The sequence below is a fragment of the Tachyglossus aculeatus genome, chromosome 6 (assembly GCF_015852505.1).
Source record: "Tachyglossus aculeatus isolate mTacAcu1 chromosome 6, mTacAcu1.pri, whole genome shotgun sequence".
NCBI lineage: Eukaryota > Metazoa > Chordata > Mammalia > Monotremata > Tachyglossidae > Tachyglossus > Tachyglossus aculeatus.
In genome coordinates this window covers 43,464,577-43,474,905 of record NC_052071.1, presented here as the reverse complement: position 1 = coordinate 43,474,905, position 10,329 = coordinate 43,464,577, and the positions used below count along the sequence as shown (strand labels likewise).

The 10,329-nt window shown below is 47.1% G+C and overlaps 1 protein-coding gene across 1 annotated transcript in view; it reads left to right on the top strand.

Annotated features, from left to right (window-relative positions):
• Positions 1-1,586: 1,586 nt before the first annotated feature.
• LOC119930109 overlaps positions 1,587-10,329 on the top strand; it is a 57,520-nt gene continuing 48,777 nt past the window's right edge. The window contains exon 1 of the mRNA XM_038748585.1: positions 1,587-2,005. Coding sequence (XP_038604513.1) covers positions 1,587-2,005 — 419 coding nt within the window. The remainder of the gene's footprint in view (positions 2,006-10,329) is intronic.

Sequence of the window (10,329 nt, the reverse complement as noted above, 5' to 3'; positions counted from 1 at the left end):
CACTGAATGGAGTGGGAGAAAAGAAGGAAGGGAAAATGAAAGTCAGTTCTAACGTACCCAGTGGCAGAGGCGGCGTGGGTCGTGATCGATTGGCTGACTGATCGATTGATCATGACGGCGGTTCAATTAAAATCTAGGGCCTGAAACCAGGCCCGGGGAACCTGGTGTGGGAAAATTATTCCATCTTGGCAGATAGAGCTGCGATCACGGATTATTATTAAGTGCCGTGAAGCTATTTCCATTTCAGAGCGACTCCACGGATATACTTTCTCCAGGAAGTCCCGTTCTCTCCCATAATCTGCAACCTTTCTAACGGTTCTTCCGTTATCGTTGTTATGGTCTCTAACCACTGAAGCAGTGTGGCTTAGTGGAAAGAGCCCGGGTTTGGGAGTCAGAGGGTGTGGGTTCTACTCTCAGCTCCATCACTTATCTGCTCGACCCCTCTGGAAAGACAGTTCCTGTCTCTGGACTTCACTTCCAGTCAGCTCCAGAGTTCCTTGGCCCTGGCCAGGTGAGTATAGAGAAGCCCAAGGGAATTCTCCTCCACCCGGGGAAGATTCTGGGAGAAACGTGAATACAGGTTGGCTGGCTGAGAGGGCAGTCGTTAATTAAAGAGTGGAAAACACCACCTCAGGTCCTTCTCTCTAAAGGTTCCCCTCTGAATGTTGTGTCCAGAAGTCAAACTCCCCCTGGAAAGAAAGGAGTTGCAAGTTGTCATGGCGAGGGTTGAAAGGGAACAAGGATGGTGTGGGAAATTTTGTAACTTCCCCTACTCCAGGTCCTTCTTATTCCCAGGCCCCCACTCTATCCACTAGGCCATGCTGCTTCTCCATTTGCTTGCTGAGGGACCTTGGGCAACTCACTGAAATTCTCTAGGCCTCAGTTTTCTCCTCTCTAAAATGGGGATTCAATACCTGTTCTGTCTCCCAGTTAGCAGTGAGCCTCCAGGTGGGACAGGAACTGTCTGATGTAATTAAATTGTATCTAGCCCAGTACTTGGCAGAGAGTAAGTGCTTAACAAATACCACAATTACTAGAAAAGCAAGACCACCCAGGACACAGGGTAAATGGTTTTTAAAAGGTGAACCCACGAGACCGGTGCTTCGTTGTGCTCAGAGGCTTGCTTTCTTCCCTCCCACGCCCTCCCCCACCTCCCTCAGAGCTCTCTGCCTCGGTTTCTCGATAATCCCCACTCTGAAACACCCCACGGCTGGCCTTTTCAGCCTTTTCCATTGAGCTCAAGAGGTGGGGTGTTCATCAGAAACCTTTTCCATTTAACTAATCGAGGTGGGTTTCGGGGATTTTTTAGAGGGAGAGAAACAACACTACGTTTTTGCACCCTAATACAAGAAATGGGTTTGCCGGGGGCGTCTCGGAGTGGGGTGGGGGGAGCGGGGCCGAAATGGCACAGTCCCAGTGCCGAGAAGAAGCCGGCCGGGGGTTCTCCAGTTAATGTCCGGGAGATTTTCTCCTGGGGAGAGCACTACAGTGAGTCACGGGTGAAATCCCGGCTCCCCTCTGCCTCTCTGGGAGCCACTCAGGGCGGGTGGCCTCTGAGCACTTCTGTCTGTCTCTCAGAGCAGCTGATGACTGAGGCCACTTCCTCCCTGAAACTTGAAGCAGTAGAAAGAGAGAAACTTCCTGGTTCTGCTCCTCAGAGAGGCGTAGATGAGAGTGTGAGAGCCCAAGTGACTCATAAGGATAGACCTGGGCACGAGGAGGAGGAAAAACATTTGCTTAAATTATCATCTCTTCTCCCTTCTGCCAGACGTGATTGGCTCCGTCCTCCCGGCCCGGCCTGCCACCTTACCAGCCGTCCGGCCTTCCGGTTCTCTCGCTCCTCTCCGGTCCGCTCAGTCCGTGCTATGGAGAGTACTGGCTCCCTCCTGGCCCCAAGGAGTCCACCTCAGCACGACAGCCCCAGCTTCCCGACCTCTCTGGAAAGACGGCTCCTGTCTCCGGACTTCACCTCCAGTCAGCCCCAGAGCTCCTTGGCCCTGGACAGGTGAGTACGGAGAAGCTCAAGGGAATTCTCCTTCCCCACCCTGGGGGAAACATGAATACAGGCTGGCTGTCTGAGAGGGAAGTTGTTAATTATAGAGTGGAAACGACCATCTCGGGTCCTTCTCTCTAAACATTCCTCTCTGCATCTTGTGTCCGGAGTCAAACTCCCCCTGGGAAGAAAGGAGCTGCAAGTTGCCACGGGGAGGGTTGAAGGGGAACAAGGCTGGTGGGGGAGGCTTTGTAACTTCCCCTGCTCCCGCCAAAGAGAGTCAGCCCTCTTCTCCTAGATCCCTTGCCCTCGGGGAACAGTTTTCCTCCCCTCTAACTCATCCAGACCGGACTGAAGCGGCAGGAAGTTTCAAAAAGATGATTGGAAGTGGGGTGGGGTGGGGGAGCAGATTCTGACAAGTACATGAAGGTGGAGGGGGAAGACATTTCTCAGGGCTGTGTCTCCGCTTGTTGTGGTACTAGGGCTGAAGACAAAACAGCTGAGGGAAATGATGTGGAGAGGCCACAGGTGAGGATGATTTGGGCTGGAGGCCAGGAAGAGTGGGCCGGAACAGCCAGGAGGTCAAGGGCAGACTCCCTTCCTGTGTCTCCTTCCCAAGCACAGCTGTCAGCTGTCAGAGAAAACCTCTCCCTCTTCTCCACTTCCCGTCCCCATAACCCCATAGATAATGACAATGGGGACGATGATATCACTAATAACAGTAAAGATAATAATAGTGGAACTTTTTAAGTGCTTGCTGTGTACTCTTGCATCCTCACGCTCTTCATGCGGTTGTCCTGGTATGACAGAGATACCCCAAACCTCTGCTTGGAGTCGAGGGGGTGAATTAGAAAATGACCCATCCAGCTGGCCTGTATGAACTCTGTGAGAAGTAGTCTGTCCTAGTGGAAAGAGCACGGCCCGAGGACAGAGAAGCTGGGTTCTAATCCCAGTTTTGCCAATTGCTTGTGGTGTGATAATAATAATAATAATAATGGCATTTATTAGGCGCTTACTATGTGCAGAGCACTGTTCTAAGCGCTGGGGAATTTACAAGTTGATCAGGTTGTCCCACGTGGGGCTCACAGTCTTCATCCCCATTTTCCAGATGAGGGAACTGAGGCCCAGAGAAGTTAAGTGACTTGCCCAAAGTCACACAGTTGACAAGTGGTGGAGCCAGGATTTGAACCCATAACCTCTGACTTCAAAGCCCGTGCTTTTTCCACTGAGCCACGCTGCTTCTCTAAGATCCAAATGATCTTGGACAAGTCACTTTACTTCTCTGTACCTCAGTTTCCTCAACTGTAAAATGGGGACACTTAGTAAGCACTTCGCAAATACCATAAAACAAACAAACCTAAGGGACAGAGAGTATGGAGAAGGAGCATGGCTCAGAGGAAAGAGCACGGGCTTGGGAGTCAGAGGTCACGGATTCTAATCCCGGCTCTACTACTTGTCAGCTGTGTGACTTTGGGCAAGTCACTTAACTTCTCTGTGCCTCATCTGGAAAATGGGGATTAAGACTGTGAGCCCCATGTGGGACAACCTGATTACCTTGTATGCCCCAGCGCTTAGAACAGTGCTTGGCACATAGTAAGCGCTTAACAAATACCACTATTATTATTATTTATTAAAAAACAAGAGGTAACAAAAGACACTTCCAAGAACTTCAAACTTGCTAGCTTTCTATAATAATAATAATGATGGTATTTGTTAAGCGCTTACTATGTGCAAAGCACTGTTCTAAGCGCCGGGGTGGTTACAAGGTGATCGGGTGGTCTTGGGGAGGCTCACAGTTTTAATCCCCATTTTACAGATGAGGGAACTGAGGCCCAGAGAAGAGAAGAGACTTGCCCAAAGTCACACAGCTGATAAGCGGCGGAATAGGGATTTGAACCCATGACCTCTGACTCCCAAGCCTGGGCTCTTTCCACTGAGCCACACTGCTTCTCGGGACCCAGATCAGTCAAGTAGTGGTACTTATTGAGCGCTTACTATGTGCAGAGTACTGTACTAAGTGCTTGTGAGAGTTCAGTATAACAGAAATTAGCCTGATTCCCAGGGCTAAATTCTTTCCGCTAAGCCAAGTCACTTTGCTTTCCCCCTCACGATATCGCTGAAGATTAGTGTTAGATTAGATTAGAGAAGCAGTGTGGGTCAGTGGAAAGAGTCCGGACTTTGGAGTCAGAGGTCATGGGTTCAAATCCCGGCTGTGCCACGTCAGCTGTGTGACTTTGGGCAAGTCACTTAACTTCTCTGTGCCTCGGTTCCCTCATCTGTAAAATGGGGATTAAGTCTGTGAGCCCCACGTGGGACAACTTGATTGCCTTGTATCTACCCCAGCGCTTAGAACAGTGCTTTGCACATAGTAAGCGCTTAATAAATGTCATTATTATTATTATTATTAGTGGGCGAAAAGAATCTAAAGCCATAGGCAAGTTGTCTGTAATGGGTTACTACAGGGAAAGGTAGAGAGGCAAGGAGAGCAGGTTAGGGATGTTGGATGGTCATTCTATTTTTTTTATTTTGTTAATATGTTTTGTTTTGTTGTCTGCCTCCCCCTTCTAGGCTGTGAGCCCATTGTTGGGTTGGGATCATCTCTATATGTTGCCAACTTGTACTTCTCAAGTGCTCAGTACAGTGCTCTGCACACAGTAAGCGCTCAATAAATATGATTGAATGAATGAATGAATTCATTCTATTTCAATATTTATTGAGCGCTCACTGTGTGCCAAGCACTGAACTAAGTACTTGGTCCACCCGCACATAGTAAGCGCTTAACAAATACCATCCTTATTATTAGTATTATTATCAGGCTGGATGTCAAGACAGGCAGTAATTACCCATTCATCTGAGCCTCTTGTTGCCAGTGTTGAAGACAGATTACCTGACCGAATGCAGAATTGGTTTGAGGAGCTTTGTGGCCTAATGGAAGAACACAGGCCTAGGAGTCGGAGGACCTGGGTTCTAATCCTGACTGCCCTTTACCTGCTGTGTGATTTTTGTGCTAGTCCCTTCTCCGTTCCTCAGTTTCCTTATCTGTAAAATGGGAATTCAATGTCCGTTCTCTCTCCTACTTGGTGAGCCCCACGTGGGACAGGGACTGTGATTATTACCCCAGTGCTTATAACAGTGCTTGGAACATCAGCACTTAATAAGTACCATAATTATAATTATTATTACCTAATAATGACATTATTCACATTCCTAAGATAAGGAGCAGGTTGGGAGTCCCCTGGGAATCAAAGGACCTGGGTTCTAATCTTGGATTCTCTACTTGCCTGCTGGGTGACCATTTAACTTCTCTGGGCCTCACTTTCTTCAACTGTAAAATGGGGGTTCAATATCTGTTCTCCCTCCACTTTAGCTGCGAGCCCCATGTGGGACAGGAATTGTATCTAATAATGATGATGATGATGGTATTTGTTAAGCACTGGCAACGTGCCAAGCACTTTACAAAGCACCGGGGTAGAGTCAAGGTAATCAGATCGGACAAAGTATTCCATTTAACCCAGCACTTTGTTCATAGGAAGGATTTAATAAATACCATAATTATTATGATTCTTATTAGATTCAGCAGTGATGGAATCGGCAGGGCAAAGTCTGAGAGTTGGATCCCTAGAAATCTAGCAAACCTAATAACAATAATAATTATTATGGTATTTGCTAAGCACTTACTCTATGCCAGGCATTGTACCAGGGGCTGGGGTGGATACCAGCAAATTGCATGAGCCCCTGTGGGGTTCACAGTCTCAATCCCCATTTTACAAATGAGGTAACAGGCACAGAGGAAGTGAAATGACTTGCCCAAGGTCACACAGCAGACAAGCAGCAGAGCAGAATTAGAACCCATGTCCTTCTGATCCCCAGGCTCTATCCACTAGGCCACAGTGCTTCTCAAGGGTTCCCAGATGTCTTTTTTATTTTAACGGCATTTATTAAGCGCTTACTATATGCAAAGTCTTTTGCTACCTGTGACCTTTTAGCCCCTGACCCTTGCAGAACCAGTTTATACAGACCAGCTCACTGGGCCATTTTCATTCAATTGTTCACTGAATCATATTTGTTGAGTGCATATTGTGTGCAAAACACTGTACTAAATGCTAATTAATCCTCTGAGCTCTGAGCAGGGGTCTTTGGGGAGGGGAGGTGGCCTCTTACGCACAGCATAAGAATGTGAGGCAATTCAATCGATCATATTTATTGAGCTCTTAGTGTGTGAAGAGCACTGTATCATCATCATCATCAATCGTATTTATTGAGCACTTACTATGTGCAGAGCACTGTACTAAGCACTTGGGAAGTACAAATTGGCAACATATATAGACAGTCCCTACCCAACAGTGGGCTCACAGTCTAAAAGGGGGAGACAGAGAACAAAACCAAACATACTAACAAAATAAAATAAATAGGATAGATATGTACAAGTAAAATAAATAAATAAATAAATAGAGTAATAAATATGTACTAAGTGCTTAGGACAATACAATGTAACCATATAACAGTTGATAGACAAATTCCCTCCCACAAGGAGCTTACAGTGTAGAGGAGGAGGCAGACATCAATATAAATAAATCAATAATGGCTATGGACATAAGTGCTGTGGGGCGGAGGGTGGGGAGAACAGAGGGAGCAAATTCAAGTGCAATTCTAAGTTTCCTTCATTTCTACTTGAACTGGAAACTCACCAACCTGGAATTCACTCTCTGCTGACCTCCCGAATGGAACCAAACTTTTTTCCCGGGCCCCTCCCCGGGAGTCAAGTGAGTGACATGATGAGCTTTCCTCTCTCTCCCAGAGAAACTGATTAATGCAGGGCAGGAAGGGTTTCCAGGGTTCCCGTCTGCCCGGCTGGTCCGTGCCATCAGTCTTTCCATGTGGGAAGTGGGTCTGTGTGTTGCGGGGTGGTATCGAGGTGTTCCCCCCGGGCTGGGAGCTGTGGGGAGGAGGGGAGGAGGGGACACAGCATAGAGGCCCAGATGGCCATCCCAGTTATCTTTGGTTGGGGTTAGCTGGCCAGAATAGGACAGCTCAACTTCCTGAGGAAAAGACGGACTGTAATGAGGTCCAGAGCAGCATTTCCTCTAAGCAGAGCCGGGGACAACGGCAAAGTTTTGGCCAAAGCCTTGTCTCTCTGGCCTCCTCCTCACAAAAGTGACATCATAGGATTCCAAGGAGGAATTTTCTAGAGAGAGAGAGGAGAGAGAGAGAAAATGTATGTGGAAAGAAAATTTCATGACTTCAATTTTGCCCAGCTTGATTCACTCATTCATTCAATCGTATTTATTGAGCGCTTACTGTGGGCAGAGCACTGTACTAAGCGCTTGGGAAGTACAAGTTGGCAACTTATAGAGACGGTCCCTACCCAACGGTGGGCTCACAGTCTAGAAGGGGGAGACAGAGAACAAAACAAAACATGTTAACAAAATCAAAGAAATAGAATAAATAGGTACAAATAAAATAAATAAATAAATAGGCCCCGGGGTCAGTGGCAGTAAAGGCTGACTTTAGAAGCCAGAACCCAACGTGGCAAGCTGGATTGCTGAACAGGCAACAGCAGTTGTTGGCAGATTTTGGAGGCTCTGACGAGGACATGTGTCCAATTAGATTATCGTGCAGGGTGGGTGGAAGGGGGCTCCTCTCCGCAGCGACACACATGGATGAAATCTCCCCATGGTTAATTTTCCTTTTCCATTGTGAAGGGCAACTCTGGGACTTGGTTTGATGTGGTCTCTGTGTATTTTGAGCCCCATTTGGGATAGGGATCTTTTCCCGGAAACTTTAAACTTAGCCCTGTGTCTTGAGTACCATACTAGGCTTTCTCATAGGAATTCTGATCCTGTCCTTCCCTGGTTTAAGTACAAAATAGGGCCTTTAGTGGGAAGCCCGGACAAAAAAGAACAAAGGGGAGAAAATAAGGAAAACCAGGCCAGCGTGTAAATGGACAGAAGGGTGGTTTCAGGACTTAACGTTTGACTATTTGCTTTCTCTTCTGTATACTGGGTTGCTTTCTCTGACTGTAGAATCTTTAGAGAAATGGATTAGCCAAGGCCTACAGGCCCCTTAAAGTTGCTGGAGGGCTCTAGTATAATCCCCCTTTTCTCAAGCGCTCAAAATCACTTCCCTTCTGCTGCTTCGTCACCCCTTCTCTGGTGGAGCAATGGTGACAAGGTAGCTCAGAGTGGCAGGCAGGAAAGTCCCTTAATTGGCTTGTGTACAAGCCAGTTACATACCAATGACAGGCTCTGTAATCCTTTGATTCCCTCCCTCTTGTACTAAAGATGTCTATATAAAGTCCACTTTAAACCGGCAGCAGCCCGATGTTAAGGTTATTAGACCTGTGGAAAGAATGAGGGAAGAAATAATGGGAAGCGGCATGGCCTAGTGGATAGAGCACAGACCCGGGAGCCGGATGGACTAATCCCAGCTCTGCCACTTGTCTGCTGTGTGACCTCGGCCAAGCCACTTAATTTCTCTGTGCCTTAGTGACCTCATCTGTAAAATGGGGATTAAGACGGTGAGCCCACGTGGGACAGGGACTGTGTCCAACCTGATTAGCTTGCGTCTACTCTACCGCTTAGAACAGTGCTTGACACATAGTAGGTGCTTAACAAATACCATCACTATTTATTATTATTATTATTGTTAATGAATATCCCAGTAGTTTCCCTGCTCTCCGGGGATTTTTTAGTATATTGCTCAGAGTGGGAGTGTCCCCTCATTTTTACCCACACTACCACCCTCTTGTTCTCTGTCAGCGGTGACCCATCCCAGGACTAGATTTGAAGGGGGGTCTCCTATGACCCATCCGACGACTAGATTTTGGAGGGGGGGGGTCCCCTACTTTGAAGTCACATCTCAGCTGAGACGCATTGCTGATTCTGTCCCTAAAACCTGGCTCATCACAACTACTTCTTCTATGCCTAGACCCTATCTCACCACAATTAAGAGAAGCAGCATCGCGTAATGGCTACAGCCCGTGCCTGTGACTCAGAAGGTCATGGGTTCTAATCCCAGCTCCCCCACTCATCTGCTGTGTGACCTTGGGGCAAGGTACTTTGCTTCTCTGAGCCTCAGTTACCTCAGCTGTAAAATGAGGATTGAGACTGTGAGCCCCATGGGGGACAGGGACTGTATCCAACACGATTTGCTTGTATCCACCCCGACTCTTAGTACAGTCCCGGGCACATATTAAGCACTTAACAAATACCATTCTTATCATCATTATTAATACTAATAATAACTACTAAATTGAATGTGACAATGGTCTGGCCAGAAAATATTCCCTAGGCTTCACAAAGTCTTTGGCAGTCTGCTCCAGGGCTCTAGGAAGAACAGGTGAGAGAAAAAGAGAGGAGGAAAGGGAGAAGGGGAGACAGAGTTGGAGACAAGGAGAGAGAGAGGTCAATCAATTAATTAGTAGGATTTACTGAGCACTTACTACATGAGAAGTACTACATGCCATGAGAAGCAGCATGGCTCAGTGGAAAGAGCATGGGCTTTGGAGTCAGAGGTCATGGGTTCAAATCCCAGCCCCACCAATTGTCAGCTGTGTGACTTTGGGCAAGTCACTTAACTTCTCTGTCCCTCAGTTACCTCATCTGTAAAATGTGAGCCCCACATGGGACAACCTGATCACCTTGTAACCTCTCCAGCACTTAGAACAGTGCTTTCCACATAGTAAGTGCTTAATAAATGCCATTATTAGTATTACATGCAGAGCACTGCCCTAGGCGCTTGGAGAGTATAATACAACAGAATCAGCAGGCACGTTCTCTCCCAGGCTAGAGAGGGAGACAGCCATTAATAGAAATGAGTAATTGGAAGCATAATTTAAAGATGTGTACTTAAGTGTTGTGGGGTTGAGGCTGGGAATATCAAATGCCCAAAGGTTACAGATAATAATAATAACCATAATAATGATGGTATTTGTTAAGTGCTTACTATGTGTCAAGAACTGTTTTAAGGGAAGCAGCGTGGCTCAGTGGAAAGAGCATGGGCTTTGGAGTCAGAGGCCGTGGGTTCAAATCCCGGCTCTGCCACTTGTCAGCTGTGTGACTTTGGACAAGTCACTTCACTTCTCTGGGCCTCAGTTCCCTCGTCTGTAAAATGGGAATGAAGGCTGTGAGCCCCTCGTGGGACAACCTGATTACCTTGTATCTACCCCAGCGCTTAGAACAGTGCTTTGCACATAGTAAGCGCTTAACAAATACCAACATTATTATTATTATTTTTATTACTAAGCACTGGGGTGGACACAAGGTAATCAGGTTGTCCCACGTGGGCCTCCCAGTCCTAATCCCCATTTGACAGATGGAGTAACAGAGACACAGAGA